This window comes from Drosophila innubila (genome assembly GCF_004354385.1).
Source record: "Drosophila innubila isolate TH190305 chromosome 3R unlocalized genomic scaffold, UK_Dinn_1.0 2_E_3R, whole genome shotgun sequence".
In the NCBI taxonomy this organism is placed as follows: Eukaryota; Metazoa; Arthropoda; class Insecta; order Diptera; family Drosophilidae; genus Drosophila; species Drosophila innubila.
This window is the reverse complement of record NW_022995380.1, coordinates 30,339,934-30,359,777: the sequence shown is the minus strand read 5'-3', so window position 1 is coordinate 30,359,777 and position 19,844 is coordinate 30,339,934. Positions and strand designations below refer to the sequence as shown.

The following is a 19,844-nucleotide window of genomic DNA, read 5'->3' as shown; positions in this document are numbered from 1 at the left end:
TTTAGTTGGGCCGAATCCCGGCGGTACTGCAATACCGGGCCAACCCGCGACAGAGGTGGAGCAAGCTCCTAGCACTCCGTCTATTTCCAAAAATCAGTTTAACATTTGTTGTTCTCCAATGGAGAAACTATCAGATGTTAAGCTGATAAGAACAGATACTACACTTTGATCTTAGCCAAAAGGCCGAGAAGCGATAACTTTAACAGAAAAACGAGCCCCACTACATTAATGGGGAGCTAGAACTAGTTGAGAATTGGTCGGACACAACATGAGAAACAAAACAGTGCTCCACAACACGCCATACCATACGTAGTGTTGGGAAACGCGTCATGCCAACTATCGCAACATATCGATATTTTACAAAACATTTTATAATAGAAACAAAAGTAAAAAGAAATTTATAATTAATATTTAATTGTGTGCGGGTGACAGTGGGGGTAGGGGTGGTGGGAGTGGGGGTTGAGATGGTGTAGGTCGGAGACCAAAAAAATCGGTTGCCATCAATTCATTTCAACATGTAATAAAAATTGTTATGTTTCGGTATGTTCTGTACTAACAACAAATGAATTTAATAAATATTGCAATAAATAATAATAATATCCATTGGGGTTGTGGGGGTGGTGGTGGGGGTAGGTCAGAACGGTAGGTGGAGCGACACAAAAATCGGTTGTCATAAATTTAGTTCAACATTAAGAAATTGTAATTATCGTTATATTTGGTACTAAAATAAATAATAATAATAAATAATAACAAGATCCAATGGGGTTGTGGTGGGGGCTTGGGGGTTGTGGAGGTGGAGCATGCTGGTTTGTGCGGGATCACAAAAATCGGGTACAATACATTGATTTCAACATATTGAAAGAGTTTTTAGCTTTAAACTATCAGTATTTTCGATACAACAAAAATTAATTTATTTAAAAATTAAAGCATTACTTAACATTAATATGAAATGGGGATGTTAGTTGCGTGGGTGTTGGGGGTAGTGTGAGTGGGGCAAAACGGGGGAGGACCCAAAATATGCAATTCAACGTAAGTACAAAACATAAATCCGCTTCAAAATATTAATGTTTTGTAATACTAAAAACTATATTGTTAGTAGGGATTTGGGGCTTTTGATTGGGGGGGGTTGGAGTAGGAACAGAAATATGTTGATAAAAAGTGACTACCATATTTAAATCAGATTTTCATTATTATTAAATATCATAGTAATGTATAACAAAAAATACAACATTTTTAGAAAACAAGGCTCCAAAGAACACCCCGCTCCCCATATCTTTCTAGATACTCAGAAATGGTTAAAACTGTTTTAAAATAATGCATATAATAGAAATAAAAATATCGTCAGATATAAAAAATATCGTTCACAAAAAGAGTCTATCGCAAAAAGTGCTCTATCGATATATTAATATTTTTTGTCAACAACCCTAAATAAAGTCGCGGCGTGTGAAAAACGTTTAGTTTGTTCAACTGCAGACGTTTTAAAAGATGCAAAAATGGCAAAGAATAAATCCACGGTGTATTTAGGCTACGAGGATGAGGAAATTACAGCTAAACAGGCTGCATTTCTCAATAGTTGCACCAACAAAATCGGTGGCACTCCAGTAAGTACAAAAGTGATAAGTGATGAGCAGTGATTGTGATTTTTTCTAAGGAAAACAGTGACAGTGAATAAATGCAATAGAAATGTGTATTTATTTACATATAAAATTGTTAAATGTATGTATGCATGTAAATATGTATAAATATAAAAATCTAGAGCATATTATTTACATAAATTCGACTGTTATTGATTTACTAAATATATAAGTAAATAAAATGCTTGTGAACTGTCACAGCAAATGCAAATGCTGCTCAGCACTGCACACACATACACACACACACACAACAGAGCCGCATTCATATGCGTGCGTGTGTGTGTGTCTCCCAGAGACACAATATAATTAAAATTGATTTTTTACCAATAGAATTGGCCGAGACATGAAGTAACCGTGCCCGTTTGCCCATTGTGCGGCATGATGCGTCCCTTACTCGTGCAGATGTATGCACCCCTGGATCGCTCCCAGTTCCATCGCAATCTCTATGTATTCGCCTGTGTGAGTCCAGCTTGCTCACAGAATTCCAAAAGTTGGGTCTGTGTACGCACTCAGCATCTGGACAATCAGTTTGATGTTATCAGTGAACAGTCACCCAAAATGGTAAACAAACAACAACAACAGAAGAAAAAGAACAAACAACAACAAAAGGTAAACTGGTGCAATGGAGCCGACGATTGGGGCAGCTGGGGGGAACCAGAGATTGTGGCAGAGATCGAGGCCATGGATCTGACCGCCGATGATGAGCAGAACGAGCGAAATGGCAATTTAAGACCGAATCTATTATTGCCAGCTGCTGATGAGGATTTCCCTGAAGTGGCTAAACTAAATGATGAGGATGATGATGATGAGAGTACCTCGGTGGAAAATGATTTACTCTGTGGCTTCAATTCAATTCAGATCGACATGAATACGCCGGAGCAACTCGCAGAGGATCCGAATGCGAATTGTGCAGCTGCTGTTGTTTCCACAGCAAGTGCAGATGCAGCAGGAGGAGCACCTGGAGGAGCGGCAGCAACTGCAACAATTTGTGCAGAGATTGAAGGTAACCCTTTAGATATTTCCAAAAAATACCTATTTCGATAAACAATGATTTTATTTCGATTGCACCTATAGTCAAATTATTAACAAGGTGGTGTATTTCATGGTAAAAATTATATTAAGGTGGGAGTTCAGCTTTTTATTTCGGTACCTAATTTGTTCAATATCTTCTTTCTGCTAGAAAAAATTTGAAAATTGCGATTAGGCGGAAGTCAAATTTTGTGCATTTAGGAAATTTAATTTTTTCAACCACCCTGCTAAGGGTCCCCCCTTTAAAATTTTGAAATTTCAAAATTTTAAATCTCAAATTTTTACTTTTAATCAACTCATTATATCAAAATTAGCATAAAACAACACTTTAAATTTGATTCTGGGACCTTTCATTTTTTTGTAAAAAATCATGCCGAATTGGACAAAAATTTTGACTTGTAAAGTTGCTTGGTCAAGGATGTGACCGACTTCAAACTGCCATAACTTTGTCAAAACAGATCCGATTTTCAAACGGAATATCATTTTAATCATGATTCGGCCCCTAAATTCATTCTGCACTCAAATTAAATTTATTAAAAAAAAAAAATTATTTCCCCTCTAGATCTTGGTTTTGTTTTCAAAGCATAGGGTCCCCCCTTTGGATTTTCGAAAATTCAAAATTTTAAATCGCAAGTTTTCACTTTTAAACAACTCCTTATATCGTAATTAGTATAAAACAACACTTTAAATTTGATTTTGACGAGTTTCATTTTTCTGTAAAAAATCATGTCAAATTAGACAAAAATTTTGACTTGTAAAGTTGCTTGGTCAAGGATGTGACCGACTTTAAACTGCCATAACTTTGTCAAAACTGATCCGATTTTCAAACGGAATATCATTTTAATCATGATTCGGCCCCTAAATTCATTCTGCACTTAAATTAAATTTATTAAAAAAAAAAAATTATTTCCCCTCTAGATGTTGGTTTTGTTTTCAAAGCATAGGGTCCCCCCTTTGGATTTTCGAAAATTCAAAATTTTAAATCGCAAGCTTTCACTTTTAAACAACTCCTTATATCGTAATTAGTATAAAACAACACTTTAAATTTGATTTTGACGAGTTTCATTTTTCTGTAAAAAATCATGTCAAATTAGACAAAAATTTTGACTTGTAAAGTTGCTTGGTCAAGGATTTCACCGACTTCAAACTGCCATAACTTTGTCAAAACTGATCCGATTTTCAAACGGAATGTCATTTTAATCATGATTCGGTCTCTAAATTCATTCTGTATTCAAACTAAATTTATTTAAAAAAAAAATTATTTCCCCTCTAGATCTTGGTTTTGTTTTCAAAGCATAGGGTCCCCCCTTTGGATTTTCGAAAATTCAAAATTTTAAATCGCAAGTTTTCACTTTTAAACAACTCCTTATATCGTAATTAGTATAAAACAACACTTTAAATTTGATTCTGGGACCTTTCATTTTTTTGTAAAAAATCATGTCGAATTGGACAAAAATTTTGACTTGTAAAGTTGCTTGGTCAAGGATGTGACCGACTTCAAACTGCCATAACTTTGTCAAAACTGATCCGATTTTCAAACGGAATATCATTTTAATCATGATTCGGTCTCTAAATTCATTCTGTATTCAAACTAAATTTATTTTAAAAAAAAATTATTTCCCCTCTAGATCTTGGTTTTGTTTTCAAAGCATAGGGTCCCCCCTTAGGATTTTAGAAAATTTTAAATTTTAAATCTCAAGTTTTCACTCTTAATTAACTCATAATATCATAATTAGCATAAAACAACACTTTAAATTTGATTTAATCGCAGGTCCCGAGACGGATGTCGTGCTAGTGGATACACCAAAGAAACCGGAGCGGGATCTGATTGCGCTGCTGAAGCATACCTCATTGCCAGCCACGTTGGGACCGCTCTCCCAGATCAAGGATCTCACACTCAAGTCGCTCTACATTGCAGTGGATGTGGAGACGAATGCGAAGCAGGAGGAGTATGAAAACTATGGTGGCCTGCTCTCAATGGATCACATACGCGATCTCTATCAGGAGTACAAGTTGCAGGATGAGAATCCAGCGCGTTCACCTGTTGCATCCGCCTCATCTGCCGGCGGCAAGGAAGCATGTGGTGAACAACCGGAAGCATACGAGAAGGCGTTGCCCGCCCATGGTGATGTGGTGTTCCACAACTTCATCACAACCATACAGCAGAATCCAGGACAGCTATTAAGGTAAGCAATTGATGGTCTTTGTCTTTTAATTAAAAATTAAAATAAAAGTCCTAAATATAACAATTATTTTTGTTGAGTAATTAAATCAAAGTCATACATAGCTATTATTTTTCGGATTTATTAAATTCAAATTTAGAATATAAGTTATCGGTGGTATTTATTAAAAGACAAAAATACAGCTCTTCAAGATTTCATAAAAAAAAACTTTTCCAATTCATAAATAGAATTAAGTATAACATTTTTAAATTTAAAAAAATTTAATATTATTTGTAATGTAATTTAATTAATGTTTATAGTACATAAGTAGAATTTTTTGCCAATTTTGGGCATTTTATTCAACCAATTAATATCAAAGTTTTTTAATAATAAGACCAGCAAACTGAGAAAATATGAAAAATTTGCAATTATTGGTAATTTAAATTATTAATTTTTTTATTAATGGTGCAATTAAGCGAATTATACAGTATATGTTTTGAATTACTTTCTTAATATCCTTAAATTTTTTGCAGATATTCTAGGGATGCGCATCCGCTTCTGGTGGCTCCGTTGAATGAACCGCTGCCCAAGTGTCCAAACTGCAAGGGAGAAACCATCTGTGAGGTGCAGCTGCTGCCCACGTTGATCCCAAAGCTCAGGTTTCAACAGAATTCCTGCAATGCGCCAATTGAATACGGCAATGCTTTAGTCTTTACTTGTTTAAAGAGCTGCTGGGATACGCCCGATCAGATGCGCTATGAGCACGTTGTTGTCCAGTCCGAAACATAGATGCAAAACGAATATATACACATACATCTATATATGTATCTATTTCAATCGCAAATTTTGCATTAACTTAGAAAATGAAAAGCTAAGCTTTCTCACTTTGTCCTAGAATGATTTTATGCTCTAGTTATTAAGAACGTTGTACGCTTTTAGACAGCAAAATGCCAATTAATGATGCATAGTTGCTAAAGACTCGTTATTTCCATTCACATATTTAACAAAACAAAGAAAATGAAAACTTTTAATTAGAGAAAAGCTATGCAATGTGTTTTATTTACTCAAGGATCTTAAGGGTCAAAAATAAGGTGGTTAAATTTAAAAATAACCAAACCCACAGAAAATATTTGAATAAACGGCAAAATCTTAAAACTTTATTTGCAATTTTTATCATAACAACAAATTTTAACTCTTACTTTTTATCTATATTAAAAAAGTTATGAAATAACTAAATTAAAATTTTTATTTAAAAATCATAGAATATTCATATAAAATATATTAACATATTAAATATGTTCTGTAATAATTATAATAACAACCATTTTTTATTTTAACTATAAAAATAAAAACCAAGATGTATTCTATGATTTTGAAATAAAACTTTGAATTGAATTATTTTATAATTGTATTGTTCAATGCAACAAAAAAAATTAATAAGAAAATATTTGTAGAAAAATCGGCAAAATCATAAAATTGTTATTTTCAATTTTCATTATAAAAACAAATTTTACACCTTATTTTTTTTATCAATAATAAACAAATTATGAAATTACTACACTTTTATTTAAAAATTATAGAACAACTCTTATTTTGCATTTGTTTTACTTATTAGGTTAATTATTAAAATTTTGTTAGCATTTTTTTTTTTGTAGTAAAAAATTGTATGCAAATTCTAATAATACTAAAATACATTTTTGATTATATTTTTGTATGTGCATTCAATATTTATTTAAAGTTTTTATTATAAAAATTAAATTTTTTAATATATTTTTACTATACAAGTATTAAAATAAATGTGATTCTATGACTTTTAAACAAAAATTAAAATTGTATTGTACAGATCTAAAAATAGTTTTTATTTTTTAATTCAAATCAACAAACAATCTTCATTTTTAAAATTGTGTTCCGGGATCTTAGGTCAATGGTGCATCCGCATCCAGATGATAGCTCTTCACTGGCGAGAACCACAACGGCGGATACTTGGCGACTGTCAGATCGAATTCCGAGCTAGTCTCAATCTTGTTGCGCCTCTGCACCAATGTGTACTTGGTCCAGACCAATTGTCCAAATTGCCGCTTGGCCGTATTCATGATCCGCAGTTCTATCACATATTGCGAGTTGTTGGATTCTTCATCTCCGGGCATAATGCTGCCACGTCGATGTCGCTGCACCGTTGGCCTCGACGACTGTGATTTCTGTAGGATTAGGGTAACAATGTTGCCAAACAAACGATAACGACCACGTAGCACATCTGGACGACTTGTATATAGTTGCTTTAGCTTATTAACTCCCTGTGCCGGCTCATCGGCACTGGTAACCATCAGCACCTTTCCATCGGGCAGAAAGCGTATATAACGATAATATTCAACCAGCTGCAATGGTCGATAGAACTGATCCTGAAAACTGTTTTCACCCATGCGTAAATAGGTTGTTTTACTGATGTAACATCCACTAAAGAGCACCCTGTCACGCCGTATAAACATCTCACGCCAGCTGCCGTAACTCAAGCCGTCTTCCGTGCCATCCAAAGTTCCCACATTGTGGCCCCATACCCTGGAAAGGCAAGTGATTATACATTATTCCATATCTAAAACATATAATAGCAAGAATATCAAAATAGTGGAAAACAAATAATGCAAAAAACATAATTAAAAAACTTATAATAAAGATAATTAGAATAAAAGTTGTGAACGAAAAATTGGTAATATTCTTAAATAGGCAACTTGTTATTAGTTAATCAGCATATGGAATGTGGAAATTAAGAAAATTCAAAAGAAAGTTGGGAAAAACTTTTTTGTAAATTGTAATATTTTTAAATTATTTAATATTTATTAAAATTTCGCAACAGACAAAAAAAAGTCTTAATCTTACTTTATAATACATTTTGAATATCACTAGGTCAACTGATCTAGTGGACAATTAATAAAAATAAATAAAATTTGGAAAAATATTTAACTAGAATCCCAAAATTCAAAACTTTTTTTTCCAAAATATTAATGATGTTTCTATATTATAATTATTGTGTTGCGAATGGTTCTGATTTAAATTTCCGGTTTTATATTGTTTTTTTTGAATTTGTTTCTATAACTCTTGTCAAAATATTCCAATATCTCTACTCACTTGACACATGCCAATCGCCAGAGTTCCTCGTCGCGTCCATAAATGTAGCAGCCCTTGCAGACGGCGGAGAACTGTTCGAGGGATACCATATCCAACTGGGAGGACACAACCCAGCGTAATATATGCATAACAATCTCAGGCGGCAGATCGGAAATGTGCGTATTATGGCTGGTTGATATGACACTTGCATCGCGACTGTTGATTAACATTTTTCCCGCATAAATCTCCTCGCTGGAAAGATCACTTTGGAACTTTTCGTACAAGCCAGCGATTAACTGAATATCCTCCTTGTTATCATTTGTGGACAAATCAAGTTGCTTGTTAAAATCGTTGGGTAAATTGTGCAACATTTTGTTGGCATCGTAATTGAGCTGTTTTTGTTGCTCGTAAAATTTAAATTCGATATCAGGTACAATTTGTGTTGCTTTGCGATAAAATGCAAGTGCATCGTACACTTTGCCCCGCTGCTCCAGATCAACGGCGGTGCGATAAAAACTCTCGGCCTTGGCCTGTGCCTCAATGTCATGTAATCCTGGCGTCGTCTGCTCCACTTGCACTGATTGCTGCACTGCTTCATTTTGTACCTGCAATTCACGCTGCCAGTTTACACGAAACTCATCGAGCACGCTGTTCTTGTAATCCGCTGAAGAATCCGTGTCGTCCATATTTACAATTGTTTATACGTGGATATAATGCGAATTATAGCTAAAATAAAATATCAATTGTAACCAAATTGTCTCTTGTTTTAATGGACGCAATTTCTAACCTGCAATTACAAAATTAGTTTTCAAGTTAAACTAAATCCAAATGCAACGACAACTCAGATACTATAATAAATGGACGTGCGAATTGTTGATAACGGCCGCTCTCCCTTCTACCCATGGACTTAAAAGCTGTGTCACGTTGCATGGGCAATTTATCAGGCTGCTAAGTTTTATTTGGCAGTAGATTCCCTACACAGTTTGCAGTATTATTTACTATTTTTGCTGCGCAATGTTTTTTATCAACCAGTGTTGCCCGAACAGCTTTTTTCTGTCAAATCTGGCCATTTCATATAGAAATGGTCGATAAAGTCAGCTGTAAAGTTAACAGCACTAACACTATCGAAATGTGGCGTTTTACAGCACTTTAAATAGTTTTTAAGTGCACTATCGAGGTACAAGAAATCAAACCAGATCGGAAATTTTTAAACGATGGGCAACCCTCGGCTTAAGGAAGCCGCCAGGTGGCAACAGCACAAGTTGTTATTTTGTTATTTTTAATTTTGCTTAGCAATTTTGTGAATAATAATTAATATAGTAATAACTGATAGGAGTTAATAATGTCTGCAGACTACGCGCACTTGTGCTCCGCGATACTGGAGCAGTGTTTTGGCAAAGTTGTGCAATCGGTGGCCGATTGTTTATTCTCAGCAACCACGCGCACATTGTCACAAATTGTGAGCAGCACGAATTTTCCGCGAAAGGAAGTTGGACTCGCTTTGGCGGTGTTAATTAAATTCCGGCTGGTTAACTTTGAGCCATCCAAGAGCAATTCATATCTTCCCGAATATTCGCTAAGAAGGGAAGATGTCATCTGTCTGCTGCGTTATTCACGGTGAATATCAAGTGCATTTTGAGAGTGGAGAGTTGACAACTAATCCCGATTTGCTTATAGCTATATACACCTGGTGCAGACCAAGTATGGCAATATGGGTGCATCCATTGCCGAGGAGCTTTTAAATTCTGGTTCGGAATCAGCGACAGCTGTGCTCCTAAAATGTCTTAATGACAACGAAAACAAAGGCGAAAGTGCCGAAATCTATCGGGATACATTTATTAAAATGATTGCGGATCATTATATTATAAAGACGCCGGAGCTGATAACTGGCGAGGAGCAGGATGAGTTGGTGCCCAAGTTCCTGAGGAACGAATGTGACTACTTTGTGCCGCCCAACATTGATCTGCAGCTGTTGGCCAAGATACGCAGCGGGGAATCCCCATTGTCGAGTGCTCCCGATGCAGCCATGATCTGGAACCTTAACTATGATCGATTCCATCAGGAATTCCGGGATGATCTCATGACGCTGGCCATTGAGCGCAAACTGGGCGATAATGCCGCCGAATGCTTTCGTTTTATATTAAACTTAATGTACAATACAACAGATCCTTGGCAACGGGTGAGTTTTGCAACAAATTTCATAAAAATAGGAGTAGAGTTATAGGTTTAAAAATTCAATCAAAAAACAAATTAAATCTTTAAATTGAATTTTTTTAAATCATATTAAAACTGACCACAGAATGTCATTATGATCATAGATTGTTCTCTAGATTTATTCTGCAACTTAATTTTTTTTATTTCGTGCAAGAAAATTTTTCCCCTTGGTTTCGATTTTTTTTTTTTTAAATTTCGTGCTTTAAGAAAATTTATTTTTTCGAACACCATCGCCAGAATTTAATTTTGATGGTAAGGCTAAAGTTGGTAAAGTTGCTAGATCCAAAAACTGACCAACTACAAACTGTCTTAACTTGACCGATTTTTAATCGGAATGTTTTTTTTACTAAATTTAAATTTTATCTGTATTGTATCTTATATTTTTTAATTTTTTAACCTTACAGAAAGCCTCCAATCACGTTACCTTTGTTGAGATAAAACAGGCAATTGAGCGGAAATCAAATAATCTGGATTTAATGAAGCATCTGGATCAATATATCAGTTTAATAAGTAAGAATTTCCTAAGTAAATAAAAGCATCCCTTATAAACAGTTTCAATTTATTACAGCGGATGATTCCCTGGGTTTTCTGCGCAAAGTGGGCGACATGGGAGGTGGTCAGTATGTGGTGGACTTGGAGCGTTCATTTGAATCCTTGGCCTTCGCCTGTGTAGAGTCTGTTATCACTGAACGCTTTGGATCGAAGTCAACGCGTATTTTTCGTGTAATACGCTTTAAGAAGTACATCGAGCAGGAGGATCTGCAAAAGGAGGCAATGATACCGGCAAAGGAGGCCAAATCTCTGGCCTACAATCTGTTCCAAGAACAGTTTATACATGTGAAATGTATTAAGAAACCTGGAGGAGGAGGAAGTGGACCGGCCAAGGCATTTTATCTATTCCAAATCAAGGAAAAGGATGTAGGACTATAATTCAATGAAAATTAAGTGATATTTTAAATAATTCTCTTGTTTAGACTGTGAGAATGTTGCTGGACATTTGCTTCAAGGCGCTTTACAATATCATAAGGCGCTCGAACTTTGAGAAAAGTGAGCATAAGGGACTCATTGAGAAATCCCAAAGACTCGACAGCATTGTTATAGCTATGAAAGAGCGTGGAGAATCGGAAGACTATATCGCGGAGGTGATTAACTCTTCTCTCTCTGATAAAATTGTTCTCAAATCTATAAATTACATTTTATTACTTGCAGATTGCGGAAACATTTACGCCTCCCGAATGTGAAATTCTCAATAAGGTCAAACATCGCATTAAAACATTATCAAAGGCTGAACTCACCTTAGACGACACGATATTTCTGTTGCAAATGTATCAACACCATTGCACGACTCTGCCAACGGGCATACAAAAGTTTAAATAAAAGTTGTTATTCCAAATCAATGGAACTTAATTTTGATCAATTTACAAAAATAATCATATTTTTCAAATTTCTATAATTTTAAAGCTAGAATTGTACAATTTTTTCCTCCCCACGGAGGCACAACAAACTCCCAGCATTCATACACAAATTGATCTTTATTTTATTAAATTTCGAATTCAAAAATTATTGCTAATTAACAAATAAGATTCGATTGTATTTTTTTAGTGCGGACACAATTAGTACACATTTTGTACAAAGAATGAAGCCTTTAGTTTGTCTTTGCTTTTTAGATCAAATCAGGTAGTTTTCTTACAGCCTTTAGCTTTAGTTCATTTACTCTGAAGTCTACACTTTTTTTTTGGTTTTTGGATAAAGTTGATAATTTTCATATCAGCATTCAGCTTTTGCTTGTTTATAGCACTAGTATTTGTTACTCTTTTTAATTCTTTAAGTTTTGAAATTTTTATTAGTAAATTTGGCATGCATTTAGTGCGGACACGTTTGGTACATATTTAGTACACATGTGGTACATATTTAGTACAAATTTAGTACTATGCTCTAAATGTACCAGGAACCGTTATTTACGTGATACGAAATTCTTTTGCCCTTTTAGATCTAGCTGAGACGTTGTCATAGCACTGAGCTTTAGTTTGCCCAGCCTCAAATAGGATTCATGTAATTTAGCTTTTGCTTTCGCTCATGTCTTTAATTTTGTTAAGTCTGGCAGCACTTAAACTACAGCGAGATGTGGCTGCAATGTCTTTAACTTCAAATTTGAATTTAAATTTGATTATGAAAATGTAAGACCAAAATACGCATATAAAAGTTTAAGAGTTAAAAATCTTTGTAATATTACATTTGTACTATAAATATGTTGCACAAATTATTTACAATTTTAAGCAATATGAATTCAACTAAACTATAAATAAATCAAATAAATAAAACAAACAATTTAATGCTCTTCACTTTAAAGTTTATTTTAATTGCTTACATTATTAGAAATATATAGTTTTATTATTATAATTTGTACACTTGTTGCCTGTACAGTTTCCAATTTATTTAAATAGAAAACCCATTTTCAGATACGTCAGCTTGTTAACAAGCATTTGATTTACTTCATTTTTCACATATGACATATGACATTTGACCCCCAGGCATAATCTTCCCCTTTTGATATGGGTAACGGCATCAGGCGAGGGCAGTTTAACAAAATTTGCTGAGTAAAAAGGCAAGAAGAGCAATAAAAGCGTAAATTAATTAACAATATCGTATTTCCATATGTGTTGCTGTGTACAACAATTCAAAGCCCAAGACTTCTCCCCCTTTTTTCTTCTTCTCAACGCTTGCCACCCCTTTTGGCGCCTTGCAAATGGGTAACGCCCACACACACGCACACACGCATACACGCACACACGCATACACGCACACACGCATACACGCACACACCCTATGTTTATTTGCATAAGTAGCTTCGCATTAAGAAGGCGTAAGGCAGCGGGAGGGGGGAATAACACGCATTTATACATGTGTGTGTACAAATTAGGGCCAACACACACACAGAAAAAATGGGAATTTCTTTTGCGGGCAGACGACGGCACTCAACTGGTTGAATGATGTCCTTCATAATGACGGAGCAAGACAGAGCCTTAAATAAACACCTCAATGCACAGTGGTCATTTTGCTTATCCCAGCGCGCACTAATTAATAACTTTATTTTCCAAAAAATATTGGTAAAACAATTTTTAAAAAATAAATTATTAAATAATAATAAATTTTAAAATTGTACTAAACATTTTGGCTTACCTTTTAATATTCTCAGCAAGAAAATAAAATTCTTAATTTAGATACTTCATTTTATAATTATATTCAAGTTCTAAAACTATTTTTACTCTCTGTTTTTAGTCGACATTGATAAAATATATAAATTTGTATAACTATATAAAATTAGAAAAAATAAGATTTAAGAAACAAATTAAAGTTCTTTTTAATATAAAAAAATCATTTTTTACATTTAATTTAAAATTTTACTTAAAAAAAGATTATTAAATAAAAACAAACTTATTATGCAATTATATGAAAGTTTATGAAAGTTTTCTTTAAACTTTCTTACACCAAAATAAATGAAAAAAAAATCACTCTGATTTCTCAAAATTTGTATGTATAACCAGTGTCTAAAAAAATATTATTTGTTTATTTTATATATTAAGTATGACAAAAATTTAAATGACTCTTGCCAAAGGAATATAACGCGATCTAATGCCCACTGTGCAATGGACAAAAGCCTATCGTTTCCGTTTTTCCCTCAAGCCTCAACATCAACATCTCATTCTACAGATATCCCGAAACAGGATATACACATAAATAAATGTTCGTTGTAAGCGGAAATATTTGTGTGTGTCTATTTTTTTTTTGTTGCAGGCAGTTTTATCATTCGGGTCTAAAAGGAGGAACGTATTCGCAAAAGTCGAATCATATGTCATCTTCAACGTATTTATTTTGTTAGTGGGAGTAAATTGTGGAATACGTATACGACAGGTGGGCAGGTGGACCGACAGATTGATGCTTTTGGATGCCGGTGTAACATTATTAACAATCTTGGCAGTGGATATTGCGGTTTTGGGTTTTATGTTAATCACAAAGTTTGACAAATTGCCTCAAACTGCAAAGGGGCGTGTGATTTATGTGGACATGTGAGAGCATTAAGGGCGGTGGGTTTTTGTAAAGGGGTAAGGAGTGGAGGGGGATGGGGTTGACTTAACCTTTGGCCATAATATTGTGGCAATTAGGCGTTGCCTTTCCCTTTCTTGAGACACATTTTGGCACGTACAAACGTGTTGCAACCTAATTAGAATTAAAAAAAAAATTAACAACACACAAAAATAAGGGTTCAAGTCCTTGACACGAACTGAGGCACATTGTTGTCGTTGTGGTCGCCGCTGCTGTTGTTGCATGCAACGCGTCAAACAAAACCAAATTCGTGGCAGCCCAAAGCCAAAAAATGCCACTCAAAATCCATTTGATGCACGAGCGTTGCAAGAAAGATATGACGGTCGAGATGCTGCCTCATGCCACATGCCACATCCCTCATGCCTTATGCTGCGGCAGTGTTGCCAGCATTTTAAGTACTAAATCAGCTTATATTTCTAGCTTCAAAAGTAAATAGCTAATTATGATTAAATGAAGTATAGTAATGAAGTAGTAAATTAAAAAAACAACATTTTTTTACTGCTTGGTACTTACCATATTGTATATTTTGGTATTTTTAAAATATGTAAATACCGGAAATACAAAATACACATTAAGCCAGTTACTTTTTATGTATGCCTTTGATTATATTTTTAACTTCTGCTTGAGATCTTTTTATTTGAAAAGCATTAAAAATTTAATGATTGCATTTAACTAAAAATCATTGCAATTTCTACATTTGATCATTATTTTTTTTGGGAGCAAGTGGGTTTTTAGCTCCGTAATTTCGAAATCTTAAGACCCTTGTATAAAATTTGACTGTATAATTTTTTCTTAGAGTAGCAAACTAAAGTTTGTCATAGCAAAATCGTATATTCATAAAATTTATTTTTATTTAAATATTAAAACATATTTTTACTGTCTGTCCGAGGATGTTTGTGGATTTTCTTTAATCCTTGTCACAAATGTTGTATTAAATACATTTATTATTTTCCCCTGACATTTTATATATATATTATATTTTTTCTGAATAAAATTTTAAATTTACATATACTTATTGGGTTTAGCTAGTGTATATAATATATACTATACATTTTAATTATTATTTTAGATACTAAACAATTGTGTCGACTGTTTTTGGTCCAAATAAATATATTAAATAAATATAAAATAAACTTAATAATTTAATAAAAAAAATAAATAAATAAGTAATTGAATAAATAGGTTTATTTTCTTCATAATTTAATAAAAAAATAAATAAATAAGTAATTGAATAGGTTTATTTTCTTAATTAGAAAATAGCTCAAATTTTCGTTTTCCTTAAATTTTCCAGATTTTTATCTCCAAAATAGTTAGTTCTAGCTATAAATAGGCTAAAAAACCAACATTTTGCGCATTTTGAATGCTAAATAGTGGTTGCAGTATCTCTTTTCCCCTCTCTCACTCTCACTCTGTCTGTATCTCTCTCTCTCTCTGTCTCTCTCTTTTACACTCTCTCTCTCTCTCACTCACTCCTGCTCATTTTGCCTTAATGCGGTTTTCATAGTCAAAGTGCCAGAGAAAGGCCTGCATTTGCTGGATTTCCGCACATTCGACATAGTCTCGACATAGTCATAGAGTTTATAGAGTTATAGATACCAGAAGGAGATGACGATGTAACATCTCAATGGGAAGTACAAGTACTTTTCTGTCTAGAGCTTATCTACATGCTGCATATCGATATACCTTTCAATCTATCATCTGCAAATTGGTTTCTTGGGTTAGCTGACATCGTTGTCGTACCCCATTTGCTCTCTGATACCCGCATCACCTTCTCTTGCTCTCTCCCTTTCTTTCCTATCCTGATATTGCTCCTTCTCCCCCTCCACCTCGTTGTACTCACATTGTAGTTAGATGCTTTCCCACTCCCACGATTACAATCAATATAAATCACATTTACCCAAAGCGAAAATGTTTTCTACTTCAGTGGAGAAGCCAAAAAAAAATATTCATACGCAACAGGGGAATTCACTGCTCTCGAATACCCTGTATCTTAATTGTGTGGCAACCGAAGAAGTTTTCGTTTTTATAGAGTAGATGTTACATTGCTTATAATTAACTTAACAATTATTGCATATATTTTAAGATTTTACTGTGACTATCAGTGCTTACAGGGTATGTATAAGTCGAGCAGTTTTTTCCCACTTACTCACTAAATTTTTCATATACATTCTACAGATCTATTATATTTGTTTAATTACAAATAAAACTACAATCCATTCCACATATCAGCTACTACATACAGGGTATTTTTTAGTCGATCTGTCTTATACAGCTGATCATATTTCTCTTAAAATTGTTTGCTTTTTACTTACCACTACCTATGACTGCACACAGACGCTTGGACTAAGCTTTTACAGCTTCTTTTAGACATTATAGGGTATATTTTATTCGGATAGTCTGCTTTATCGGCAGATGTAATTTTTTGTTTACATATAAGCTACAAAAATTCAATTTATAGCTGCAAGAAGCAGTTCAACTGCTTGATTATAGCTCTCCGTTATTGTTTACAGGGTATCTTTAAGTAAATCAGTCACTTTCAATAGCATATTTACTTTGGTTATATAGACAAATGTGAAGCTAGAGCCGCGAAAATCGGTTATAGAGGTTATAGAGTTGCTTATAGCTTACTGTTGACTGATTACAGGGTATCTGCTAGTCAAACAATTCCCAATCGTATTATTTCTTTGATTTCATATGCAAATTCTATACGTATAACTGCAAATAGTGTCATTACTGCTTGGTTACAGCATCCCTTTGCTGTTTACAGGGTATCTTACAGTTGAGTAGTCTCTAATTGTATGTTTATTTGTATTACATATGCAAAACTTATAGCTATAACTGGAAATAGTCACTTTCCTTATTGCTGCCATTTGCTGTTTATAGGGTATCTGCTAGTTGCGCAGACTTTTCCAATTTAAGCTTACTTTGATTTTATATGCATACTTTAAACTGTGATGAAAAATAGTCGCATTACAGCTTGCTTATAATTATCTTTTGTTGTTTACAGGGTATCTGTTGGTCGTGCAGACTTTTCTTACCGTAAACTTATCTTGATTTAATATATATGCTTTAAACAGAAATAGAAAATAGTCGCATTACAGCTTGATTATAGATTCCTTTTGTTTTTTACAGGGTATCTACAAGTTGAGCACTCTTAGTTGTCTACTTAACACAGGCAATAACTGCAGATAGACGCGACGACGCACAAATGCCAGTTTCCAGCCTCCAACTCGCATCCTGTCTCTTGGCCATTCTGTTGGCCCTGTTGGCCCCGTTGGCAGCTGCTTTTGGCCTTCTAGCAAGGCACGTCTATTTTTTTTCATTTGGCCAAAAAAAGAGCAAGGCGGGGGGAGTGGCAACGAGTTTGAGCTGGCAAATATGCAACAAATTCTTATTCAAAACACGCACGCAAATTTCTCCAATTCGCATGCATAGGAAACTCGTTGGCGAACTGTTATGGGAGACTGTAAGGAGGGAATAGGAAAAGGGAAGATGTAGGGGGGACATGGAAACTGAAACCATTGCTAAGTGTAATAGAATGAGGATCGGAAAATGTGTACAACAAAGGATGGCATAATAATAAAAAATTTAAGATGTGTAAAAAACATAAAAAGAAAATTCATTTGCGCCAAATTTTGTGGATTTCACCTTAATCTTTGTATGCGAACCCATCCAACCTTCCTGCATCCCCTCCACACCCTGTATAACAATGTATGCGAAAATCGATGCATACCCCACAATTGAGTGGATTTCGGATTGGGCAAAGGGTTTAACCAAAAGTTGTTGCCTTTTTATAGGTTTGCGGTGAAAGCGGCACGTTTTAAACTCTTATTTGTAAAAGTCGAAAAGCCTATATATATATGTGTGTAAATGTATATGTGTGTGTGTGTAAATGTGTGTATGGCTGTGCCATAGTCAGAGCTATTTAAGTTGCCTTTTCAGGTCTCAAGTACAGTCGGCACATAGATCTATTAAATCATGTACGGTCCGTAATAAGGAAGCCACATCTCACAAATGAATCTCACATATACATACTTGTACACTCTGAGAAAAACTTACCTTATGCGCACCTACAAAAAACTTTAAATTTTTGTTTGAAGAAAATTATGCTAAATTAAACAATAATTTTGACATATAAAGTTAATAGATCCAAAGACTGACCTACTTCCATAACTTTGTCAAAAGTGTAGATCATTTGGATCATGATTCGGCCTCTTAATTTATTCAGCATCTAAATTTGATTCAAATCGTTTTATAAATTTGTATTCCTCTGGAGCTTGGTTTCGATTTTTTTTTAAATTTTGAAAATTTTAAAATCTCAAATTTTCACTTTTAATCAACTTCTTATACCGTAAAAAGGATGAAGCAACAATACCTTCGGTTTGATTTCCTTGTTTTAATACGTTATCTGTTTTAATGTTGTGTTAAAATCAAATACGACTGAATTTATTTTTATACCCGCTACTAAAAAAATAAGTAAAAGGGTATATTGTATTCGTTGGAATGTATGTAACAGGGAGAAGGAGGCATCTCTCTAAAGTATATATATTCTTGATCAGCATCAACAGCCGACTCGATATAGCCATATCCGTCTGTCCGTCCGTGTGAGCACCTAGATCTCAGAGACTACAAGAGATAGAGATACCAAATTTGGCACACAGATTTATATAGATCTCACGCAGGCTAAGTTTGCTTAAAATCTTTGACACGCTCTCTTCCGCACCCGCAAATCGCGAAAAACCACCACACCCACAGTTTTTAAGATAATACAGTTTTTGTGGTAATTAACGCTATCTAGTAATTTTATCTAAAATATCACTTAACCGCAGCAAGATCAGACTTGTAGAACGGGAGTAATAGCTAACCAAAGTTATTAATAAAGTTAGTATTTCAATACAATCACCTAAAAGTATTCAGTAGTTTTTATTAGGTAGTAATTTCTTTACATTGAAATAAGTAACGGGTATCCTATGGTCGGGATCTCGACTATAGCCTTTCCCACTTGATATTACTCCTTTTTTCTGAGTGTACTTGCATTCAAATCGTTGTAATCATATTCAACATTCACACTAGAGACTTGAGACCAAATTAATGCCGTTGCGACGATCTGTCAGTGATTCCTCGACTTATTTACTTGGCAATTGAATTAATTGAAATACTTTGCTCAACTAAGTAAAATACATGTCCAGAGCTGTCATAATTTTAGTTCATTTCTAGATACATATTCACATGCATTCACTTGTATTCACTTGCATGTAAATGTAAGGCAGTTATTCTTATATTACGAGTATACTCAAACTTATACCCTGTTTACATTGTCCACTCATTTAGGGCTTCATTTAGTACATGACAGTTCTAAGAATATGACTGTAATTCCATAAAATATTTTCAATTTCAATCCACATCGAATAACACTAACATTTTTTTTTATGCTCGACTAACAGTTACTCTGATCTTAAAAAATGTTGTTTATTTTTTCTCAGACTTTTAATATTGAACTATGAAATTTGTATTCAAGTTGATTTTAAAGTTTTTACGTGTTTTTTTTTAATAAATAACTTTCAGGTAATTAAATGAAACATTTTAATAATTTTGATAA

The 19,844-nt window shown here is 34.1% G+C and overlaps 3 protein-coding genes and 1 non-coding gene across 4 annotated transcripts; 2 read left to right on the top strand and 2 right to left on the bottom strand.

The window, feature by feature from the left end:
* Positions 1-195, bottom strand: LOC117793073. Its single transcript, XR_004618216.1, has one exon. It is a non-coding gene; the product is annotated as a U2 spliceosomal RNA (small nuclear RNA).
* Positions 196-1,424: 1,229 nt separating this feature from the next.
* Positions 1,425-5,870, top strand: LOC117791944 (programmed cell death protein 2-like). The gene is made up of 4 exons (XM_034631882.1): positions 1,425-1,601; positions 1,965-2,637; positions 4,435-4,849; positions 5,359-5,870. Exons 1-4 carry the CDS (start codon positions 1,494-1,496, stop codon positions 5,612-5,614), a joined length of 1,452 nt encoding a protein of 483 aa, XP_034487773.1. The 5' UTR covers positions 1,425-1,493; the 3' UTR covers positions 5,615-5,870.
* Positions 5,871-6,663: 793 nt separating this feature from the next.
* On the bottom strand, positions 6,664-8,950 carry LOC117792004 (F-box only protein 9). Its single transcript, XM_034631951.1, has 3 exons — positions 8,715-8,950; positions 7,949-8,653; positions 6,664-7,381 (listed from the first exon to the last, which is right to left on the bottom strand). Exons 2-3 carry the CDS (start codon positions 8,611-8,613, stop codon positions 6,742-6,744), a joined length of 1,305 nt encoding a protein of 434 aa, XP_034487842.1. The 5' UTR covers positions 8,614-8,653; positions 8,715-8,950; the 3' UTR covers positions 6,664-6,741.
* Positions 8,951-9,186: 236 nt separating this feature from the next.
* LOC117790225 (DNA-directed RNA polymerase III subunit RPC3) lies at positions 9,187-11,778 on the top strand. The gene is made up of 6 exons (XM_034629573.1): positions 9,187-9,544; positions 9,605-10,106; positions 10,546-10,651; positions 10,710-11,059; positions 11,116-11,283; positions 11,351-11,778. Exons 1-6 carry the CDS (start codon positions 9,270-9,272, stop codon positions 11,516-11,518), a joined length of 1,569 nt encoding a protein of 522 aa, XP_034485464.1. The 5' UTR covers positions 9,187-9,269; the 3' UTR covers positions 11,519-11,778.
* Positions 11,779-19,844: the final 8,066 nt, after the last annotated feature.

Bases quoted from the DNA above. Each gene is read 5' to 3' on its own strand.
- LOC117791944 (XM_034631882.1), top strand. From the start codon at position 1,494: ATGGCAAAGAATAAATCCACGGTGTATTTAGGCTACGAGGATGAGGAA. The intron at 1,602-1,964 runs GTAAGTACAAAA...TTTTACCAATAG, and splicing joins ACAAAATCGGTGGCACTCCA to AATTGGCCGAGACATGAAGT. The intron at 4,850-5,358 runs GTAAGCAATTGA...AATTTTTTGCAG, and splicing joins AATCCAGGACAGCTATTAAG to ATATTCTAGGGATGCGCATC.
- LOC117792004 (XM_034631951.1), bottom strand. From the start codon at position 8,613: ATGGACGACACGGATTCTTCAGCGGATTACAAGAACAGCGTGCTCGAT. The intron at 7,382-7,948 runs GTGAGTAGAGAT...TTGCCTTTCCAG, and splicing joins TGGCGATTGGCATGTGTCAA to GGTATGGGGCCACAATGTGG.
- LOC117790225 (XM_034629573.1), top strand. From the start codon at position 9,270: ATGTCTGCAGACTACGCGCACTTGTGCTCCGCGATACTGGAGCAGTGT. The intron at 9,545-9,604 runs GTGAATATCAAG...ATTTGCTTATAG, and splicing joins TGTCTGCTGCGTTATTCACG to CTATATACACCTGGTGCAGA. The intron at 10,107-10,545 runs GTGAGTTTTGCA...TTAACCTTACAG, and splicing joins CAACAGATCCTTGGCAACGG to AAAGCCTCCAATCACGTTAC.